We start from the raw sequence: 24,771 nt of genomic DNA, 5'->3' as shown, positions 1-24,771 counted from the left end.
AATTCTTTTTACTCTCCTTAACCTAGCTCATGTCCTCACTTCCTTCCTTATATAATTTATAGTTTATGGTTTATCATTATCATCTATTGTAAGCAGACAGGGTAGGGGGTTCCCGGAGAAAGAGAACCATGCATGGCTTTCTTGACATAAGAGAAGCCATTTTTGGCCTAAGCCATTTTGTGACCTAAGCCTGGCCATGATGCTTGCTGTTTAACAGGGCTCAGTAATTAATGATGTTATGGGAGCAAAAGAATCCAGAAACAAATGACTGTTATCAGGCAAGTGAAGTAACAATAGCAAAGATAATATATCAGTTGTAAAGACTCCCAGTTCTCTTTTAATGGTAAAGATTAGCCTGAAGCACTCAACCATCAGATCAACTGGACCCTAAGGGATGATGATGTTGACGTTTTCTGACCCTCATGACTTCAATCAACTAAAGCTTAGACTCTGTTCACCCAAGCCCCTTCTTGAATATGCATGTACCCTTAGCTTAATACTTCTCCAACTGTTCAAGAAGACACTGCTTTGGGCAAGATCTCCAGTGTTCTCCTTACGTGCTGCAAGTAATAATAAATCCTTCCTTCTCCTGATCTTTGGCTTGGTTGTGTCTTTTGGCTCAACACCCACCAAGAGGAAAACCCAGTTTTAGGGAAACATTCTCTTGCCTATACCTTCAATTTCCTTGCCTCTCTTGCTTCATCATATGTTATGATAAACAATATTTCTGGTTAAATCCAGCTCTCCACCTATTTCTTGGACAGGGAGAAAAACACACAAGCATGCTGGTTGTCCCTCTTTTTAATTATAAGCTGTAATTTCAAGTAGGCCCATTCCTCAAGCCTCCAACACCAACTTCCCCATTCAAAGACAGTCTTGTTTCCTTCATTCCACAAGAAAGTACCACTACCTCTACCCACCTACCTGTTCCTATCTACTCCTCATTTTTTTCCCTGTTACTTTGTATGCACTGTGTATTAATCCTCTTGTGCCATAGATTCTGTTCCTTATCATTACTTAATAATGTCGCATCAGAAAATTTCTCACTTTCTCTTGTCTCATAAATGTTGCCCTCTCTATTTGATTTTTCCCATCAGTATATAAAAAAGCTGTTGTTTCTCACATTCTAAGAAAAACCACAATGATCATTTTTGTGATCCCATTTCTCTTCCCCCTTCCCAGCAAAACTCCTAAAATCATTATCTTTGATATCTCTCCTTCCATTATTTCTTTAATCTATTCCTATGGCTTTTATCTCCACTGCACTGCAAACTGCTTTTTCAGTGACCTGCAATGATCTCCATGGTGCTACTCTGATCTCAGTGCTACTTAACCTAATAGTAGCACTTGACAAAGTTGATCATATCACCTCTATTTCTATACTTTATTTAATGTTGCAGGGTTCCATGCTCACTTGGCTTATCTTTTACATCTCTGACTGCTTCTGCTTCTTTTTGTCTTCATTTCTGCTTCTGCCTTATCTCTTTGACAGAGGCAGTATACGGGCCTCTCACCATTGTGGCCTCTCCCGTTGCGGAGCACAGGCTCCGGACGTGCAGGCTCAGCGGCCACGGCTCACGGGCCCAGCCGCTCTGCAGCACGTGGGATCTTCCCGGACCAGGGCACGAACCTGTGTCCCCTGCATCAGCAGGTGGACTCTCAACCACTGCGCCACCAGGGAAGCCCTCTCTTTGACTTTTAAATGTTGGCTTGACCATGACATCATCTCTGCTAATAGCTTTAAACCTCATCTTTGTGTTGATAATTCCCTCATTTTTATCTGTAGTCCAGATAAAGATGTCCAGCAGTTATTTCAGATTTTAATAGGTCCAGACTGATCTTTTGATATTTTTTTCCCACCCTTAGAAATATGCCCTCTTGAAACTCTATTCTTTCAGTTGTTCAAGCAACAGCCTTGGTATCATAATTTGTGTCTCTTATACTCCTCATCCAATCCATCAGAAAATTCTGTTGGCTTTATTTTCAAGAATATATCTAGAATTCAACCATTTCAACCATTTCTCGCTCCTTCTGCTACTATATCCTAGTCTAAGACACTATGATCTCTCATCTGGATTACTGCATTAGTCTCCTAATTGGTTTCTTGTTCTTGCCATTACTTTTCCTCAGTCGATTTTCAACACAACACCCAGAATAATTCTGTTAAAATATAAGCCAAATCATGTCTTTCATCTTCTCAGAACCCTCTGATGACTTCTCATCTCATTTAAAGCCAATATTCTTATAACAGTGCAGCAGAAATTTTTACATAACCTGCCCCCACCTTCACCTTTTTCCCAGCTGACTTCATTTCCTACTATTCTTCCACCTTTTCAAGTTAATCCAGCCACACTGGCCTCATTGTTTTTTCTCTAACACCCCACGTATACTTTGAATATGCTATTTCCTCTTCCTGCTATCCTCTCCTTTTAGATACTTAGATAATCCATTCTTGTACTTCACTGAGGTCTTTTTCCAAATACCACCTTTTAAATAAGGCCTTTCCTTGCTACTCTACCTTAAAATTGCAATTCCCCTGACTCGTGTATTCCTGTATCTCCTGATGGTTTCATTTTTCTCCCTAGTTCGTATCAACATCTTTTAAATTTATATCTTATTTCTCTCAAATGCTACATAAGGAAGGGCAGGGATTTTTGTCTGTTTTATCCATTGCTGTATCCCTGAAGACTACAGCATGACCTAACTAAGGAAGGTGCTTAATAATTATCTATTTAATGAGTAAGTCTTCCTATGGGATAGGATCACATTTCTTACAGATGTAAGCCTGACACCTGGTTGGATTCTCTGTATCACAAGGCTCTCCTACTCTGTCTTCCCAAATCTGATATTACATTAATTCTCACAACAACCTTCTGAAAGTAAATATTATTATTATCATTTTTAATGCCTGAGAAAAACTGGTCTTATAAAATTGAAGTAACTTGCTGGAAGTCAGACACCTAGAAAATTGTAGAAACCAGGTTTTTGTATCCAGGTATATTGATGTGGATCCTAAACTATTAACTATTACCCTGTGAGTTAAGAGAGCCAACATTTTCATATGTTAAAAACAAACTGGTTGTTTTGGAGAAGCACAAGCTTTCCTGATATTGATAATAAAATAAAATTTATCTTATGGGTCATTATATATAGTTTAGGATTAATGAATTTGATCTTTATCTTACAGACATTTTTGAATCACCAAATTGGGTAGATGAATTAATAAACAATAGCACTATTAGTAAGGAAATGATGATGTCCTAAGCTAAGGTTTTAGTGGAGATGGAGAGTAGGGTACTAATTCATGAGACATTTTTCAAGTGCCTTGGTAGATATAGAGGGTGATGGAGGAAATTAACCCAGATACAGAAATGAGTGGATAGGAAAATTGATAGGTAAGTCAAACTATGAGTGGTTGGATGCGCCTGAAGAAGGGAGTAGAGTTTCTATTGACACTGAACACCAGGTTTAGTATGTGCAGTAAAGTCAAAATGTGAAAAGGTTAATATACTAGATTTCTAAGTTTAAAACTTAGATGAGGTGCCATTCCTAGTGATGACAAGATTTAATATGTAGCCACGGAAGGGAGTTACTGAAGTGTGAAGGTTCTAAATTTTATTGGTGAAAAAGGATGTCAAGGGTTCTTGAGGCTCGGGGTTTTTAGCTGAATCATCCATTTAGAAACGAAACCATCCAAAATGGTGGTAAGATGTGGGATAGTGAGAAACACGAGGAATGGTACCCCAGAAGTTTCCCCATGTACATAGTTTTCCCATTTACACTTAGGTGAAATGTGTGTGAACTAGATCACAGAGTTACAGATATATGCCCACTTATCTGATAAAATACTTCAGTTGGGGAGTGTTATATTCCAACAAATAAAATATCATCATTTGATTAAAAAAAAAAAGGGAAAGAAGGGAAGCCAGAAGAAGAAATATTTGTTAAGGCTAGGAGGTGTACAAGGAATATTGCATAATTTTATGTCATTTCACCCTCAAAAATCTCAATTCTTTCAATTATTGACTTATTCAACATATATTTATTAAGTAGCTATAATGACAGGTCCTGTACTGTGGTAAGTATTTTATTTACTTACTTATGGTAAGTATTTTATTCTTATTTTGCAGATGAGGAAATGGAAGCTCAGAAATTTTAAGTCAATTGCCCAGGACCAAAAATGCTTCATATGTCATATCAGAGATCCCCAGGTGCTTCAGTATAAAACACCAGAAATGATAGGTAGAGTGTCATGCAGAATTTGGAGCACCTGTTGGACCTAACTTTAATCTATGTATAGGAATAACAATAATTTCTTCAGGATAGTCATTGCTAAGGCTCCTGGTTACAGGAAAGAGAAAAGGTAAGTATCCAATCTTCAGTTGTCATTAACCAATTGGAAGGAATTGCCAGCTATAACCCTGAAAGTGAAACCTGCATAAATGGTGTTATTTTACCTCTAGAACAAACGATCTCATTTTTGTCACATGTTCAGTAATAATGTTTATTATGGACATTTTATACCAAATGAATGTCATTCAAGATTTAAAAATCTGACTAAATTATGAAAAAGTCCATGACAACTGCCAATCACATTTTCTTCCCCTTTTCATGAGATGTTTCAGTGATTTCCTATATTTTCTTGGATAGTCTACAATGTTTTCTTAGTGTGGAAGGTTTAGCAACATTTTAGTGATCCATTCTCCTGCTGTTGTAAGGGGTTCTTTAGTTCATTGCCTTTGAAATTCCCAACTTCTTAAGTGGTACGATTTTGCATTTGCAGTTCACAGTCACAACCCTTTAAAATAACCAAAGGATTGATGAAAATTTTTACTCATATCTTCTTCTTCTGAATTGTGCTAGCAGACAGTTAAGTGATATGAGTGATGTAGATGTTGGCTGTTGAAACGTAAAAGCATGTATCAACAGGCAATCTGTGAATGTTGTTAGATTCCTTTGTCTGTTAAATTTCTCTGAAAATAAATGATGCACATACTCCCAACTTTTTCTGACACTTAAAATGTTTCAAGATACTTTTCTCAACAGGTCTCTAAACTAATTTGTCTACACACTGATTTTTCTCATCCCACTTCCATGCATTTCAAATTCTATTATTAAATTTCAATTATAAATTTGAATTGGAAAAAAAGGAAGAAAAACAATGGTAGGAGTGAGGAGTCAAATGACAACAATCCAAGATCTAAATTCAATGCAATTATTAATTAGTGATATAGCCTTGGGAACTGTAATTTTATGTTTCTAAATGAATTCTTATGTTTTCTAAATGACTCAAAAAATACACCCTTTAAATGTACTAAATATATATCAAGGATCTTGATATATATGATCTCAATTAATTTTAACAACTATTAGGCACAATTATATTTCTTTTACAGATTATGAAAAAGATCAGGCAGGTTAAGTAATTTTTCCGAGACCATTCAGCTAGTAGACACCTGAGTTGGAATTTCTATTCAAGTACATTTTCCTCCACATCTTGTTCTCTTCCTATGACATTATTCTGCCTTTTATTGTTATTGTTATATCTTTTATAATATTTAAGTGGCTTGGCAGATCATAATGGATGAGGTGCAGGGTCAAATTTTGGCTCTTCTACTTAGTAGCTTTGCATATTTAGCCTTTTGAGTGGTATTTTTTTCATCTGAAAAGTGGAGATAACAGAGTTGTTTGAATTAATGAAAGAGTATTTGAAACGACTAGCATATTATTCAGCATTAATCATATTATAACATGTCTACCATAAGGCAATGCTTCATGACATGAAGCATTGTCATGACATGACAATGTTCATGACTAGAACAAGTATTGAAAACAGAGAGTTGAATGATGAGAATTTTTAGTAATACTCTCCAAGTCAGAGCCATACTAGAGCTGATAAACCTTAGCATTCTAGTCTCCATAGCAGAGAAATGACAGTAAAATATTCCGAAGGATTATCCAAGTCACCATCTGGTCACCAATTCAGTTCATGAAGCTCCTTGATCCTGGGATGGGGTTCTCTGGACACTTAGCACAACTCTTCCCAAGAATGAATAAGTGTGAATGAACACACTGAATTTGGTTTCATAATCCAGTCAAAGAGGACTTAAAAATCATTGAGTGAAATGTTTATAATTAATTTGTCGAGACAACAGAGTTGAAAAATAAACTCCAGCATCTCTAGTAACTGCCTGAAATAGCTAGGAGGGTCTAAGAAACCACATTACTTAAACAATGTGTATTATAATTTGTTTATATTTTCCATTCCTTTCACAAAATAACTATAAATTATGTATATAATAGACACTCAGAAAAAACCTCGGAGAATAGATGAATGAAAGAACAGACGACTAACATAATACTCTCTTTCCTCAGTATACTTCTTATGCAATTTCCTGTCTCTGTTTCCTGAAGTTCCCTGGTCTACTTGTTCAGCTGCTGCTACATCTAGTAACTGAAGCTCTAGATTGAGTCTTGTGATATTTTCAGTCATCAATCAATTTATGTCAACAGTTTACTGAGCAGCAGCCTCTCTAAAAGTGATGTTAAATTTTACTTAGAAGAAAATAATAAAAGTTCCATCATTTTGGTAAATTAATGACATTTACAGTACCTTAGGAAACATATATACACAGTGCCCAATTTAAAAAGGAAAGTGATGGATACATTAGGATTCCTTCCTTTAACAACTTCAGATGACTAAACTCAAGCAAGATACACCAATTATTTGACATTCTGTCAAGAGTGGTTAGTGTACCAGGCAGACTGTCAAGTCTGAAGACAAACACTATTTGTGCAAGCTGTTCACTCATCTTTGGTCAAAAATGAATCATACATGCCAAAACAAGAACAAGAATTCTAAGTTATTAAACATGACAAATATTTAATTGAAGTATCCAAGTCTAGATGTTCTTACAGATAAAAGCAACACACGTGAAGCTCTTTAGACAAGGAAAATAAAGTAATTGTCTTTCTGTTGTAACTACAATAACTGTACACAAATGAAGTAGAAAATTGAGTTAGAAGAAAAGCAAGAAAAATCTCCATTCAACCTTTTCAAAGAGTGATTTTTGATGAGCAAAGATAGGAAGTAAAATAGGGTCTGGTAAGAAAGGACTTACTCAGTAACTGACCCAAAACAAAAAGAACTAAGAATATTCACAGTCCAGAAAAACAAATAAACAAACAATCAAACAAAAAAACCCTTGAGAATATAGGAGCCAGCAAAAATCAGAAACTGTTCAGTAATTCCCCAAACCTCACAGAAAGTCTCAATACAGAAAATTATATTTTAAAAGTTCGTAATTGACTGCTTGGCAGGGTCTCCCCATAAAACACTTCTTGCCAAATCACTAGATACAGCCTTTCATTTTCAATCAGGGTTTTAAGAAACAGCATAGTTAAGTCAGTAAAAGCACCTCACACTATGGACCCAATCAGTAACACCTGATACCCCTTCAAAAAATTTATTCCATACTCTCATATTTTTCCATAAGTCATTTAGATCAACTTCCCCCAATTCCAGAGCAATAGGGGAGTCTATTATTTAAAGGGAGCAAAAGTGATTATCAGAATACCAATGGCCAACTCTATACGTTTAGTATAGTATGACTTGTGCTGATTGCTTGCTGTTTTAAAATGCAGTGGTCCAGGTAAGTTAACCTGTAGGCAGTACAAATGTATGTGGCATGATTATTTTTTAAACTTCATTCAAGTACTTACTGAGTGCCAATAATATGTACTGGTGCAATGTTCTGTGTTAAGGATGGATGGTCAGGATAGAGCCTCACAGTCCAGAAAGGAAACATAGGGTTTTATTTATACCAAATCTATTCTCCCCTTCACACCTGAATAAAGAATCTGATTTTGTTCAGGTATCATAACCTTCAGAGAAGATGACCAGTTTACAGATAGATTCTCAATATTCTAAATCAACTGGGTAAGCCAACTCACTCATTTGCCATCTAATTAGGTTATTGGTTCAGGATGACATGCAGCCCAATTCTGGCAAATCATATAGGAAGTTAACTCTACTATGGGATTTATAGAAAACTTTTCTTGTTGGAGAGGGATCAGTGCCTTTTCTTTTGCTGTATGGTGTCATGTATGCATATGATACCGACTATGGCAGTCTTCTTGTAACCATGTGAAATGAACTAACTAAAGACAAGTCAACACACTAAGGATGACAGAGCAGAAAGATCAAAGAAACTGAGTTTATCACAACATCAGGCAGCTGCCCCAATAATAAACTCCTGAACCACCCTACTAGCAAACTTCTTGTTATGTGAGATAATTAATTTTTCATATCTTTTAAACCAGTTGAATCAGGATTTTCTGTTTCTTGCAGCCCAAAGTGTCTTAAAGAAAAGGGAAACGGTGAAGTAAATGAAAGTATGCAAAATGTTAATAAGCGCATTGGCAGTGTGTATTAGAGCTGAGGTTGGAGACATTTTCAAAGCGAATAAAAATTTGAGTTGAGTCCTAAAAGACTGGGTAAACAACAGGACAGTTGCATTTCAAGCAGAGGGAAATGCAATACGCATAGTCATCAAGGCATGAAAGACCTCTGAAAATTTGAGTAATTACTTGAGAATAGAAAAGACTATGTTTGGTTGTAGAAAACAATATAAGATGGGATGGGAGGTAGATGGAGTTGAGATCATGAAAATCTACTGCAAGGTCATATTAAGGGAGAAGAGATTAATGTCATAGTCTAATAATTCTAAACCCTGTAAGCAGAAAAAGGTGACTGGAATTATGCTAGCCAGCTGGGGGTTCCCTAGGAACTAGAGCCTACTTTATGAGTAGGGATCAAGTGGTATTACACAAAGATTTTTCTCAGAGCAGTGTGAAGGATGGATGGGCTGAAAACAGGAAAGAATGGAAGGGAAGAAAAACAATTAGGAGGCTGTAGTCCAAGTAGGTAACACTAAAGGCTTGAGATAAGGTGCTGGCCATGGAGATAGAAATAGGACAAATCCAAATATATTTTTCAGAAACAACAGTTAGGACTTAAGGACTGCTGAATGAGGAAGATTGCTGGGTAAGAAAAATGCCTCCCAGATTTTCTATGTTGGATGATTTGCTGGTGAGCATAAACCAGGACACTGCATATAAAGACAGTTTGTGAATGGTAGGGGCAAGGATTGAAAGAGTAGAGAGTAAAAATGTTTGATTCAATTTTGGACCTCTTGAGCTAAGCTACCAGTACCCACCAAGCTATATAAATATCTTAATAATGAGCCCTCCAGGTAAAATGGTTACAAAATGTACCTATAGATTAAATCTCTTGGAAATATTTATAGAATTGTTAGAGAAAAGCCACTTTTAGAGGATGTCTGTCAAAATGATGATTCTTAATCAGGTAGTTAGGTAGTAGTATTTTTTATCTGTTGAGACAATTTCAGTTTTTGAAAAGAAAGCCAATTAATACATGTAAAGGTGAGTACTGGTTTTCTTTTCAAGTCCTCTTTATCACTTAATGGCCAAATTTCTTGAGTCATCTATATGGTTTTTACCTCTGTGGCAGACCCTGCTCTGGGTTTACCAGATCCAACAGCATTTTGCTTCTGTATATAGATGTACACCTGGTCTGCTTTCCTATACTCCCTTGCAGTGGGTGGGGCCTTCTTACTGACTTCCCACCTATGGAATATAGGCCGAAGTGGTGTGTGCTACTTCTAGACCTGGTACCTAAAAACATCTTCGACGTGACGCTCTGCTTCTCTCCCTTTCTTTATCTGGGTCCAGTACCATCAACGTGCTGATACGTTCCTATTCCTTATCACCAATCCAGATCTTTTTCCTGCTCTTCTTCATTGAGAAACAACAAAACTTAAGCAGTATAATGATGTTTTTCAAGGTCTTAACCCAAATCTGTAACATAAACTATGAGGAGCTGATATTATTATAAGGAAACCAGATTACTACCTAAGGAAGCAATGATGTAATTGCATGTGGCTATTATAACGAAAAATTGCGAGAGACTGGATTAGAAAGTTTAGTTCCCAAAGGCCAGATGTCTGAGTTCCAACATTTGAGGTCAGTACGTATATACAAAATGTGCATTTTTACAACTCTTCACTTATTTAACAAAATAGAAGAATTTAAAGGGAAAATAATTTAAACTAGGGATACATTTAAGGTGGAGCTCTGTTCCTGGTTTTTGCTGATCTATGGAAGAGCTTTGTATCAGATTCTATTTTCATATACATTTAATAGGAGTAATAAGACTTAAATGATATTAGAAAATAACTTAAAAATTGTATTCTGTTTTTTAATAAATCTTTTTTACTAAAGGAACTACATATAACCTCTATTATGTAAAATAAAAATAGAACAGACAAAAACAATTGTTCTTATATTACACCTTAACTAGAAAACTGTACTAATGAATTTTACAGATTATTATGTAAAATGTAAACTTTCTTACAAATAGCCATCACTTTTTTTTTCATGTTGGTTGGAGTAGAGAAAAGCTCTCATTAGTTTAGTGAGTTGCTCATTGTAGGGATTTTATCTGGTGTATACTTTTCTGAGAATGACAGGGTGAAAGATGATTATAACAGATCAATATTAAATGACAAGACATATCTTCCCCTTACAAAAAAGTGAAGCAATAATTTATTATTTATTAAACTGTAAAGGTAAAAAGGTGAATTAGTAGCAATATAATGATTCTAGAAGGTAAAGGATGGAGGCTTTAAAACCTCCTGATTTTGTATCATGCGTGCCCTATTATACCGCAGTAACTCCCTAAAGTACAGCTCTTTACTCTCACTTCAGGGAGTGTTCCAGACATCAAAGCAGAGAGAGCATTTACCTCCTTTATATATTCATTTGTATGCCTTTATCAGTATTTAACTCTGATTGAATGGGAGCGCAGTTGAGGCTTTTTTATTTACTTGATGGCCAGACTTGCCTCTCTGCCTTGTGCTTATATTTGGAACAGGTCATGGGCAAAACTGTAAAATGGACAGAATCTGTTGTCAGCTTACTCCTTCTACTCTGTCCCTGCCACACAGCCTGTGGGCTTTTTCCTGCTGCCTGGATGCTAATGTGTTGTTAGCTTGTGAGCTTCTTTAGACAAGGACCATTCTAGTCTATCCTTTTGTTTAAAATTAATTTTTATTGGAGTATAATTGCTTTAAACTGTTGTGTTAGTTTCTGCTGTACAGCAAAGTGAATCAGTTATACATATACATATATCCACTCTTTTTTAGATTCTATTCCCATATCCTTAATAGTTCAACAATGTCTAACATCTCAACATTTGTCACATAAATGAACAAATGATAAACTAATTCATCATAAGCATTATGTTCTGAATATATATACTTTTTACATGAGAAGAGAAATTCTGGGAGAGAACAATGTTAACCTAAAGGAGTGACTTGCTAATGAGAGAATTTCAGGCACTGGGGAGACATATTTAGGAGAGGGGGTGAGGGGAACATAGGACTTCAAATCATATGATGCAAAATTTCCACATTATTTTGCTTTATTTAGAGTAGTCCCTGATTTGAGAAATTGCCCCAAAATTCTAGATAAGTTTAGATTGTTGAGAAAATGAATGGGCAGATTTTGCAACATCTCAATTTTATGCATAGTATATTAAAGCTCATTAAAGCTCCTTTAATACCATGAGCCACCTTGGAAAGTCCTCGTGATCCCAGAGACACCATGGCCTTAATTCACTCCATGGTTCTCCCAACTGGTCCAGCAGACATTGCACCAGCTTGTTTTTCAGGCCTTAATTCCTGACTCAGGTTAGTCCCTGACTTCTGCTCACATTCTCCCTCCAATCCAGTTTTTTTTTTTTTTTTTTTTTTTTTGTGGTACACGGGCCTCTCACTGTTGTGGCCTCTCCCGTTGCGGAGCACAGGCTCCGGACGCGCAGGCTCAGCAGCCATGGCTCACAGGCCCAGCCGCTCCACGGCATGTGGGATCTTCCCAGACTGGGGCACGAACCTGTGTCCCCTGCATCGGCAGGCAGACTCTCAACCACTGTGCCACCAGGGAAGCCCCCTCCAATCCAGTTTTGACTTCACTAGTGATATGCATTGCCTTGTACCTGACTGGGCCAATGATCTGACATCGTTCTAGTCGTGCCAAATCTGTTTGGCATCAAGACGCACTGACTGCTCAAACAGCCCTCCTATGTCACAAGTCTGCATGTACCCAGTTGGGCAACTTTTTCCTATTCATTCATTCAGTAAAAATTTATTTAATATTTATCAAGTGCCAAGTACTGCCTTAGGTGCTTGTGCTATATCAGTGAATAAAACAGAAAAAAACTGCTGCACTTAGAGAGTTTGCAAATGTGTGTTTCATCTCAGGTTAACCCCACACTTTGAAGGGAATGCTTTCAGAATTTTGTAGGATAGGCCTTAAAAAACAATTTATACAGATTTCGATTCAAAATGGTTCTCTTGGAGCTCATTCAATCAAACTAGTATTAGGGGTATGAAAGACTGCAATACTGCTGTTCCATTTGTGACACATCCCTAGCATACTGATGCTCCGATTTTTAAAAAACACATATTTCAATTCTTTTTCTTCAATAAAGAAATGCTTATCTTAGGTAAGCTTCCCCTAGAACACACTATGAAACAGGAATTAAGGTGTATGTGATTTACTGAAGGAGTGCTCTTTAGGAAAGAAACCTTTAAGGAAGTAAGAGAAGCATTGTAGGGGAGGGGAAGGAGTTAACCAAGAGGTCATCTAGCTTTGATTCATCCCTGGGGAGGTTCTGGAATGTAAATTGTACCTTAAAGATTTCCCACTTCCCAGACCATGTAGCTATGTTAGCAGAGAACAACTCTCCAGAGAAGAGGCAGTTGTCAGTTGGCAGTCAATATTCACTGAAACTGCAAGATGGGTCCACCAGCCAGGTAAAGGGGATTTGGCTAGAGCACTAACAGTGCCTTTGAGAATGCACTGAATTCCAAGCATGTGAAAATATTGACAGCCTTAGAGAAATTTCTATGGTTTCGTGATTTTAAAAACATTTTTTTCAGCACCTCTTGAGTTCCAGACATTGGTGTGATTAGTATGCTGATGAGTATGACATGATTGCTCTCATTAGCCACTATATGGACCAGGAGTGGACGCAGACAGGGGAATAGAAGTGTTAAGGTTGTGTGACACGACATCTGCTGAGTCATCTAGAGTATACTCTGGGATACAACATGGGAGCAATACTCAATCAACCCTGGAGAGTGGCTGGGGAGAGGGTCAAGGAAAGCTTCCTGCATGATGTGACATCAGAGCCAATCTAGTCAGAGCCCTTCATAAATTCCTTTCCTTGCTGTATATTTCCTGTGGCTGCCATAACAAATTAATACTAACTAATGGCTTAAACAATAGAAATTAATCTCACAGTTGGGACACCAGAAGTTTGAAATCAAGATAGGTTGTACTCCCTTTCAAGGCTCTAGGGGAAAATCCTTCCTTGCCTCTTCCAGCTTCTGGTGACCCTGGACAATCCTTGGCTCTGAGCTGTATTGACTCCATCTCCACATGGCCTTTTCTGTTTGTGTGCATCTTCTCCTCTGTCTCTTATAAGGACACTTGTCATTGGATTTAGGACCCACCCTGACAATAAAGGATGATTTAATCTCAAGATTTTAAATTTAATTACATCTTCAAATACCCTTCTTCCGAATAAGGTCTTAGTTACAGGTTCCTGGAGTTAAGATGTAGGTATATCTTTTGGGGAGCCCCATTCAACCCAATATCTCACTACCAGCTAGTGACAGCTGTTTGTTTCTTATTCAAAACGGAAAGGGGCACTGAGTTTAAGTTTCTAAAATTGTTATATGATGGGGGAGGGGCCTCCTAGTTGTGAACTCCAAATGCTACTGTACCCATTTACGGTCACCTTTTAGGGTGCAAATTGTGATTGAAAGCTTTTAAACTTTCCCAATCCAAAGCTTATTGTTAACTCCCTTTTCATGAAAAATAGGGGATACTCATCCTACATCACCCTTCCAACAGTAACTCCAAGTCAATTTCTCTTTTCAGGAAGGCTACCCACAGTGATGGCAAGTAGTCAAGATGGTTTCTGTGCAAGCCTGTTTATTCATAACTCAGTATCTGATGAGGCAACATTCTGATCAGTGGCAGTGACAGGTGGAAGCAGTGGATGCAGGGAGAGCTATTTAGGAGGTATAGGATTATAGGGCTTGGTAAACAACTGGGCATATTCGTGAGAAATGGGGAAGATCCAGAAAAGCCTCCAAGACCTGAGAGAGCAGGGTAAGTTGCTGCGTTCAGTGTTGAACATGCTGAATATGAGGAAGCAGGAGCTCACCCGAGTGGAGAAAAATCATTAAACTGATGTTTGATGGATCTCTATCTTTTTTTAAAATTACAGGGTATTGGCTTTTGTTGTTGTTGTTGTTGTTTTGTTTTTTAAGGAAAGATATATTGAGAATATTTTTAAGTGTATCATGCTGGGTCTGAGCTGCATCTCTAAAGTTTTAACTCAATATTCTACACACAAAAAATCAATATTCTACAAACAAATGTCCCCTAAATATGATGCTATGCACCAGCAGCTATTATTTTTTAACTCCAAGATATATTCTAAATATATGTAATGTTCTTTGATGCTTAGGATATTTTGCCTGATTCTTAATTTTTATTTAAGTTTTAAAAGAATGTGAGTAATTAAATATTTCTCTCCACGTTTTCCTTTTCCTTTTCCATATTTTCACAAATTAAGCATTCAGAAACAAGCAGTCCATTTATAACTTATATTCTTTTCTAGCCCTTCTAACTTACTCTCTTAAATCAGTGAGAAGAGAAATGGGCTTTGTTATTGGTTTTTCTCTTTTTTATAAGGGTGAGAACCATACTTAGAAAGTCTTTCCTCCTAACTTCTTTGGAAACAGTGACATTATTGTATTTATTGTGAATCTGCAAATATGACATTGATTGACAACTTTGCACTCATTGTTGTCTTTCAAATTACTCTACTTTTCACACCCTTTTAGCAGATGAAGAACTTACTAAGGTGGCTCTAGAATTAGTATTATAACAATCAATGTATTAGGATAAGTCCTTAATATTTTATTCTATTTTTTTAAAATTATCTTTCTATATGCTTTTTTACTTTATATATTTTATATTATGTTTTGGTTCAAATATTTTATATCAAGATTGTTAGGTGGTCATGTTATTTTTTAATATGCCTTCATTTGAATAAACATATGTTAAAAAAGTGAAAAGTGAAAAAAAGTGAAGTTTTAAGGGAAATAAACATTGGGGTTAATGGAGTTCTAGCTTTATTATGACAGTGAAACACCAACAAGTGTATCCACTTAACTTCCCACCAAAGTAGCTGATCGAAAAACGGTAGGGAATAAGACTCAATTCAGAGCTGGATAAGAGTCTATTTAGTGAAAGGCCCACTGTTTGCCAATATATCTGATGCCTAATTATACTGACATACTAGAGGAAAATGCCCTAGCATTTCTATTAGGAATTTGAAATGAAATTCAGCAGCAAATCAAATATTAGTGCTTGACAATTCCTTGTATTTCTATTTTGCTATGAAATCCTTGAGTCATTTTCATGGGAAGAGTGATGTCAACACGAGTAATGTTTTTTGAAGCAGAAAAACATGACATTCAAAAATGATATTGACTTCCTTTTTTTCTTATTAAAGTTCTCCACTAGCAATTGAAGCCAATAAATGATGCTTGTTATACATATGTGAGGACAAAGGATAGATTCAATTTCATCCTTAGGTCACTGACATCTGTAATTGCTAAAATTTTTGTGTGAATTTACAATGTTATAATAAAAGTAGGGAGAACAGCATCCAAAGAATAGCTTGTTCAGTAGGATCAGGAGCAGGTTATGATGAGGAATTCTGGTATCTCTTAAATAAGTCTGACTTCTCCACTAATAATATTCAAAATTTATGCTTTGGGAGAAGTTTAGTGCTGTAGGAATTTTTAACTTAAAGAGCACATATTGGTCTTTAGACCCCACTGTTTATAACTAATATTGTACAGAAATTTCTTTTAAAGCATACATTCTTCCAAAACATACACAGTCTTATAACTAGATTTTATATTGAAATATTAAGCAAGTAGACGTGATCACACGTAGACCTTGTGATTTAAAGCTATAGGAAAGGTATCATCCAGATTTAAAATTCTGGTTGGATTTAAAGAGCAGCAATGGTACGAAAGGAAGATTTTGAAGATGATGACAGTTAAATTATACTCATAAATAAAAATAAATTTGACAAAGACTCAAATTTGGCTGAATTTTAAGTGGAAGTTTGTATCAATTACAAGGGAAAGCTGCCCCACAGAGAAAAGTTGACAATAAAAAAAGGTATTCTAACCTATTTTGGTTAATCTTACCAGTGAAGACGATGGGCAATCTGGATGCTTTGCAGTGAGCGGTGTAACAGAAGTTGCACTAGAGGACTTTCAAGGTTCCATTCAAACTTGACAGCCTGAAATAAGAGATACAATTAGTTTCCTTTTTTTTTTTTTCCTCAGTAACAAAATTATAGCACATACAAAGGGACCTAAGAGTCTTGAGAAAGACAGGGAAAACAGCATCAATGTTTTAACAAAATGTTTATATTTGATAGCTTTATTAGCTGGTGCATAACTAATAACAGAGCATACACACAACACACAATTGGGGGTGTGTAGTCTGCTTCCTTTCCTTATTTTTGCTTTAGTATCACAGGATAATAAATAGGAGCAGGTTGTTGGTGGAGTTCAACCATGCCTAGGAAGAGAATCTTGGCACAAAAAATAATATCATGAACAGTGTCTTGGAAATAAAAATGGCATTGTTAAGCAGTAGATGTTTCCCTTCTTTTGGAGATGAAATTAATACACACTCAAAGCCTTAACTGAAATCACCAACTGAGTATTAATCTGAAGGCTTTGAAGCTTTCCTTATAGGTTTCAAAGCTGACTGTTCCCACCATAATTCACCCATCCCCAAATCTCCCATGCCTTCATCTGCACTGGGAACAACTTTCTAATGTTTTCTAGTATACCCAACCTGGTGGGAAACACAATCATCAAAAGCAACCTTTGATCTCCTTTGGGACCTAATTCAGACCTCCACCCACACTCTATAGGGACTTCACCATTGGCAGTCAGTAAGTATCTGGGCCCCCATCATCTCAGGAATCTGAATAAGTTGTGAAAATGAAAGTCAGTTTTTCTTCCTATCTTCCTAAAAATGCTTATTCCTGCTTGAGAAGCAAAGCTTATATGGTTTGTTGCCCAGTAAGCCATTTAAGTCTCTCTCTCTCTCTCTCCCCCCCTGCCCCCCCCCCACACACAGAGTTTAAGCCAGGTTTTATATCACAGTACAGACAGCAGAAAAAAGTGGGTACAACATTCATTTAATGCACACCTGAAGAAACACCTCAGTATGCTAAACAACCTCAAGGATGGGAACATTTATGAATTCCCAAAGTGTGAGAATGTCAAAGATGATTTCAGAAAATTTGCATAATCTCTGAATGTTGTCTGAATATATAAAGACCATAATGTGTGTTGTCTTAAACTGCAGTTGTGGGCTTCTTTAATTTACATGCTAATACTGGACTGACTAGACCATGGGTTGTGTTAATGCCCTTATAGTGAACATATCCTATGAGCATATGACCAGGAGAGATGTCTCAGAATTTACTTCCGTGCTTGTCTTTTAGCTTTCTTTTCAGATTTCCCTGTGATTTCTTTCTGAACCCAGTAACTACTTATTGATCTTGAATTGCCGTCCTTGCTTCCAAACTCCCTGCTCACTCTGTTTACTGCTACAATTTCCACCTGCATCCTGCCTCACCATCTAGGAGGTAGGCAATATTTTTGGTGCATACTGCATTATTTTGAACTCTCTTCTTGAAACCTACCTGCATTGTTACAGCTTGTGGTTTGCAGTACCTCTGGGTCTGTATCTTATTTGATTTCTAGCTATAAGCCATACATTCTGTTTTCATTATGGTCTTAAAGTCCATTCTTATTGCTCTTTAATATAGCCTGTTTAATTCTAATAAAAGAATGCATAACAAAAATAACATGATTCCAGAAAATAATCAGCAGGGTAGGATTTGATTATGTCTTGGAAAGTATTTTTTTAACATCTTTATTGGAGTATAATTGCTTTACAATGGTGTGTTAGTTTTTGCTTTATAACAAAGTGAATCAACTATACATATACATATATACCCATATCTCCTCCCTCATGCATCTCCCTCCCACCCTCCTTATCCCACCCCTCTAGGTGATCACAAAGCACTGAGCTGATCTCCCTGTGCTATGCGGCTGATTCCCACTAGCTATCTATTTTATATTTGGTAGTATGTATAAGTCCATGTCACCCTCTCACTTCGTCCCAGCTTCTCCTTCCCCTTCCCCTGTCCTTAAGTCCATTCTCTACGTCTTTACTGCTGTCCTGTCACTAGGTTCATCAGACCTTTTTTTTTTTTTTAGATTCCATATATATGTGTTAGCATATGGTATTTGTTTTTCTCTTTCTGACTTACTTCACTCTGTACAACAGACTCTAGGTCCATCCTCACTACAAACAACTCAATTTTGTTTCTTCTTATGGCTGAGAAACATTCCATTGTATATATGTGCCACACCTTCTTTATCTATTCATCTGTCGATTGACACTTAGGTTGCTTCCATGTCGTGGCTACTGTAAACAGATCTGCAGTGAACATTGTGGTACATAACTCTTTTAGAATTCTGGTTTTCTCAGGGTATATGCCCAGTAGCGGGATTGCTGAGTCGTATGGTAGTTCTATTTTTAGTTTTTTAAGGAACCTCCATACTGTCCTCCATAGTGGCTGTATCAACTTACATTCCCATCAACAGTGAATAGGGTTCTCTTCTCTCCACACCCTCCCAGGCATTTATCGTTTGTAGATTTTTTGATGATTTTTTGATGGTGTGAGATGATACCTCATTGTAGTTTTGATTTGCATTTCTCTAATGATTAGTGATGCTGAGCATTCTTTCATGTGTTTGTTGGCAATCTGTATGTCTTCTTTGGAGAAATGTCTGTTTAGGTCTTCTGCCCATGTTTGGATTAGGTTGTTTGTTTTTTTGATATTGAGCTGCATGAGCTGCTTGTAAATTTTGGAGATTAATCCTTTGTCAGTTGCTTCAACGCAAATATTTTTTCCCATTCTTAGGGCTGTCTTTTCATCTCATTTACGGTTTCCTTTCCTGTGCAAAAGATTTTAAGTTTCATTAGGTCCCATTTATTTATTTTTGTTTTTATTTCCATTTCTCCGGGAGATGGGTCAAAAAGGATCTTGCTGTGATTTATGTCATAGAGTGTTCTGCCTATGTTTTCCTCTAAGAGTTTTATTGTGTCTGGACTTACATTTAGGTCTTTAATCCATTTTGAGTGTATTTTTGTGTATGGTGTTAGGGAGTGATCTAATTTCATTCTTTTACATATAGCTGTCCAGTTTTCCCAGCACCACTTATTGAAGAGGCAATCTTTTCTCCATTGTATATTCTTGCCTCCTTTATCAAAGGTAAGGTGACCACATGTGCGTGGGTATATCTCTGGGCTTTCTACCCTGTTCCATTGATCTATATTTCTGTTTTTGTGCCAGTACCATACTGTCTTGATTACTGCAGCTTTTTGTATAGTCTGAAGTCCAGAAGCCTGATTCCTCCAGCTCCGTTTTTCTTTCACAAGATTGCTTTGGCTATGTGGGGTTTTTGGTGTTTCCACACAAATTGTGAAATTCTTTGTTCTAGTAATGTGAAAAATTCCATTGGTAGTTTGATAGAGATTGCATTGAATCTGTAGATTACTTGGGTAGTGGAGTAATTTTCACAATGTTGATTCTTCCAATCCAAAAACATGGTATATCTCTCCAACTCTTTGTATCACCTTTAATATCTGTCATCAGTGTCTTATAGCTTTCTGCATACATGTCTTTTGTCTGCTTAGGTAGGTTTATTCCTAGGTATTTTATTATTTTTGTTGCAATCGTAAATGGGAGTGATTCCTTAATTTCTCTTTCAGAGTTTTCATCATTAGGGTACAGGAATGCAAGAGATTTCTGTGCATTAATTTTGTTTCCTGCTACTTTACGAAATTCATTGATTAGCTCTAGTAGGTTTCTGGTAGAGTGTTTAGGACTCTATGTATAGTATCAAGTCATCTGCAAACAGTGAGAGTTTTACTTCTTTTCCGATTTGGATTCCTTTATTTCTTTTTCTTCTCTGATGGCTGTGGCTAAAACTTCCAAAACTATGTTGAATAATAGTGGTGAGAGTGGGCAACCTTGTCTTATTCCTGATCTTTGTGAAAATGGTTTCAGTTTTTCACCATTGAGACTGATGTTGGCTATCAGTTTGTAATATATGGCCTTTATTATGTTGAGGTAAATTCCCTCTATGTCTACACTCTGGAGGGTTTTTGTCATAAAGGGGTGTTGAATTTTGTCAAAAGCTTTTTCTTCATCTATTGAGATGATCATATGATCTTTCTCCTTCAATTTGTTAATATGGTGTATCACATTTATTGATTTGCATATATTGAAGAATTCTTGCATTCCTGGGATAAACTCCAATTGATCATGGTGTGTGATGCTTTTAATGTGCTGTTGGATTCTGTTTGCTAGTATTTTGTTGAGGATTTTTGCATCTATGTTCATCAGTGATATTGGCCTGTAGTTTTCTTTCTTTGTGACATCTTTGTCTGGTTTTGGTATCAGGGTGATGGTGGCCTTGCAGAATGAGTTTGGAAGTGTTCCTCCCTCTGCTATATTTTGGAAGAGTTTGAGAAGGATAGGTGTTAGCTCTTCTCTAAATGTTTGATAGAATTCGCTTATGAAGCCATCTGGTCCTGGGCTTTTGTTTGTTGGAAGATTTTTAATCACAGTCTCAATTTCAGTGCTTGTGATTGGTCTATTTATATTTTCTATTTCTTCCTGGTTCAGTCTCAGAAGGTTGTGCTTTTCTAAGAATTTGTCCATTATTTCCAGGTTGTCCATTTTATTGGCATATATTTGCTTGTAGTAATCTCTCATGATCCTTTGTATTTCTGCAGTGTCAGTTGTTACTTCTCCTTTTTCATTTCTAATTCTGTTGATTTGAATCTTCTCCCTTTTATTCTTGATGAGTCTGGCTAATAGTTTTTCAATTTCAATTATCTTCTCAAAGAACCAGCTTTTAGTTTTATTGACCTTTGCTATTGTTTCCTTCATTTCTTTATCATGTCTTTCTGACCTGATCTTTATGATTTCTTTCCTTCTGCTAACTTTGGGGTTTTTTTCTTCTTCTAATTGCTTTAGGTGTAAGGTTAGCTTGTTTATTTGAGATGTTTCTTGTTTCTTGAGGTATGATTGTATTGCTATAAACTTCCCTCTTAGAACTGCTTTTGCTGCATCCCATAGGTTTGGTGTCATCGTGTTTTCATTGTCATTTGTTTCTGGGTATTTTCTGATTTCCTCTTACGTTTGTTCAATGATCTCTTGGTTATTAAGTAGTGTATTGTTTAGCCTCCATGTGTTGGTAATTTTTATAGATTTTTTTTTCCTGTAATTGATATCTAGTCTCATAGCGTTGTGGTCAGAAAAGATACTTGATACGATTTCAATTTTCTTAAATTTACCAAGGTTTGATTTGTGACCCAAGATATGATCTATCCTGGAGAATATTCCATGAGCACTCGAGAAGAAAGTGTATTCTGTCGTTTTGAGATGGAATGTCCTATAAATATCAATTAATTCCATCTTGTTAAGTGTATCATTTAAAGCTGTGTTTCCTTTTTTATGTTCATTTTGGATGATCTCTTCATTGGTGAAAGTTGGGTGTTAAAGCCCCCTACTAGTACTGTGTTACTGTCAATTTCCCCTTTTATGGCTGTTAGCATTTGACTTAGGTATTGAGGTGCTCCTGTGTTGGGTGCATAAATATTTACAGTTGTTATATCTTCTTCTTGGATTGATCCTTTGATCATTATGTAGAGTCCCTCTTTGTCTCTTGTAATAGCCTTTATTTTAAAGCCTATTTTGTTTGATATGAGAATTGCTACTCCAGCTCTTTGGTTTCCATTGGCATGGAATATCTTTTTCCATTCCTCACTTTCAGTCTGTTTGTGTCCCTAGGTCTTCAGTGTGTCTCTTGTAGACAGCATAAATATGGGTCTTGTTTTTGTATCCATTCAGCCAGTCTGTGTCTTTTGGTTGGAGCATTTTATCCATTTACATTTAAGGTAATTATCGATATGTATTTTCCTATTACCATTATCATAATTGTTTTAGGTTTTTTATTGTAGATCTTTTCCTTCTCTTGTGTTTCTTGACTAGAGAAGTTCCTTTAGCATTTGTTGTAAAGATGGTGTGGTGGTATGAATTCTCTTAGCTTTTGCTTCTCTGTAAAGGTTTTAATTTCTCTATCAAATCTGAATGAGATCCTTGCTGGGCAGAGTAATCTTGGTTTTAGGTTTTTCCCTTTCATCACTTTAAATATTTCCTGCCACTCCATTCTGGCTTGCAGAGTTTCTCCTGAAAGACCAACTGTTAACCTTATGTGGATTCCCTTGTATGTTATTTGTTTTTTTTCCCTTGCTGCTTTTGCTTTTAATATTTTTTCTTTGCATTTAATTTTTTTTTTTGCGGTACGTGGGACTCTCACTGTTGTGGCCTCTCCCGTTGCAGAGCACAGGCTCCGAACGCGCAGGCACAGTGGCCATGGCTCATGGGCCCAGCCACTCCGCGGCATGTGGGATCATCCCGGACCGGGGCACGAACCCGTGTCCTCTGCATCGGCAGGCAGACTTTCAACCACTGCGCCACCAGGGAAGAGGGAAGCCCCTGCATTTAATTTTTGATAGTGTAATTAATATGTGTCTTGGCATGTTTCTCCTTGGATTTATCCTGTATGGGACTCTCTGTGCTCCCTGGACTTGATTAATTATTTCCTTTCCATATTAGGGAATTTTTCAACTGTAATCTCTTCAAATATTTTCTCAGTCCCTTTGTTTTTCTCTTCTGCTTCTGGGACCCCTATACTTGGAATGTTCATGTGTTTAATGTTGTCCCAGAAGTCTCTGAGACTGTCCTCAATTCTTTTCATTCTTTTTTCTTTATTCTGCTCTGCAGTAGTTATTTCCACTATTTTATCTTCCCGGTCACTTATCTGTTCTTCTGCCTCAGTTATTCTTCTATTGATTCCTTCTAGAGAACTTTTAATTTCATTTATTGTGTTGTTCATCATTGTTTGTTTTTCTCTTTAGTTGTTATAGGTCCTTGTTAAACGTTTCTTGTATTTTGTCCATTCTATTTCCAAGATTTTGGATCATCTTTACTATCATTATTCTGAATCCTTTTTCACATAGACTGCATATTTGCTCTTCATTTGTTTGGTCTGGAGGGTTTTTACCTTGCTCCTTCATCTGCTGTGTGTTTCTCCATCTTGTCATTGTGCTTAACTTACTGTGTTTGGGGTCTCCTTTTCAGAGGCTGCAGGTCTGTAGTTCCCCTTGTTTTTGATATGCCCCCAGTGGCTAAGGTTGGTTCAGCGGATCGTGTAGGCTTCCTGGTGGAGGGGACTAGTGCCTGTGTTCTGGTGGATGAGGCTGGATCTTGTGTTTCTGGTGGGCAGGCTTGCATCCGATGGTGTGTTTTGGGGTGTCTATGACCTTATTCTGATTTTAGGCAGCCTCTCTGCTAATGGGTGGGGTTGTGTTCCTGTCTTGCTAGTTTTTTGGCATAGGTTTTCCAGCACTGTAGTTTGCTGGTCGTTGAGTGGAGCTGGGTCTTGGCGTTGAGATGGAGATCTCTGGGAGAGCTTTCACGATTTGATATTACGTGGAGCCGGGAGGTCTCTGGTGGACCAATGTACTGAACTCTGCTCTCCCACCTTAGAGGCACAGAAGCTCCGACAGCTGGCCGGAGCACCAAGACCCTGTCAGCCAAATGGCTCAGAAGAAAGGGAGAAAAAAAGAAAGAAAGAAAAATATAATAAAATAAATTTATTAAAGTACCAAATAAAAATTAATTTTTTAAAATAAAAAAATTGTAAAGTAATTTAAAAAAATAAAGGACAGACAGAACTCTATGACAAATGGTAAAAGCAAAGCTATACAGACAAAATCACACAAAGTAGCATACACATACACACTCACAAAAAGAGAATAAGGAAAAAATATATATATATTGCTGTTCCCATAGTCCACCACCACAATTCTGGGATGATTCGTTGTCTTTTCAGGCAGTCCAGAGATGCAGTGTTCATCAAGTTGATTGTGGTGATTTAATCTGCTGCCCCTGAGGCTTCCGGGAGAGATTTCCCTTTCTCTTCCTTGTTCGCACAGCTCCTGGGGTTCAGCTTTGGATTTAGCCCCGCCTCTGCATGTAGGTCGCCTGAGGGCATCTGTTCTTTGCTCAGACAGGACGGGGTTAAAGGAGCAGCTGATTCAGGGGCTCTGGCTCACTCAGGCCGGGGGGAGGGAGGGGTATGGAATGCCGGGGGAGCCTGCGACGTCAGAGGCCAGTGTGACGTTGCACCAGCCTGAGGCTCCGTGTGTTCTCCAGGGGAAGTTGTCCCTGGATCACGGGACCCTGGCAGTGGCAGGTTGCACAGGCTCCTGGGAGGGGAGGTGTGGATAGTGACCTGTGTTTGCACACAGGCTTCTTGGTGGCTGCAGTAGCAGCCTTAGGGTTTCATGCCTGTCTCTGGTGTCCGCACAAATACCTACGGCTCGCGACCATCTCTGGAACTCATTTAGGCGGTGCTCTGA

General features: G+C 37.3%; 1 protein-coding gene across 4 annotated transcripts in view; it reads right to left on the bottom strand.

Annotated features, from left to right (window-relative positions):
• PIK3C2G (phosphatidylinositol-4-phosphate 3-kinase catalytic subunit type 2 gamma) overlaps positions 1-24,771 on the bottom strand; it is a gene marked incomplete at its 5' end in the record, with an annotated part of 329,467 nt that overhangs the window by 190,082 nt on the left and 114,614 nt on the right. For all 4 annotated transcript variants that reach the window (XM_082666092.1, XM_082666091.1, XM_082666093.1 and 1 more), the window contains one exon: positions 16,386-16,480. In XM_082666092.1, the coding sequence (XP_082522218.1) occupies positions 16,386-16,480 (95 nt within the window). The remainder of the gene's footprint in view (positions 1-16,385; positions 16,481-24,771) is intronic.

Source organism: Grampus griseus (assembly GCF_964374135.1).
Source record: "Grampus griseus genome assembly, chromosome: 11".
NCBI lineage: Eukaryota > Metazoa > Chordata > Mammalia > Artiodactyla > Delphinidae > Grampus > Grampus griseus.
This window is presented reverse-complemented; position numbering and strand designations above follow the sequence as displayed.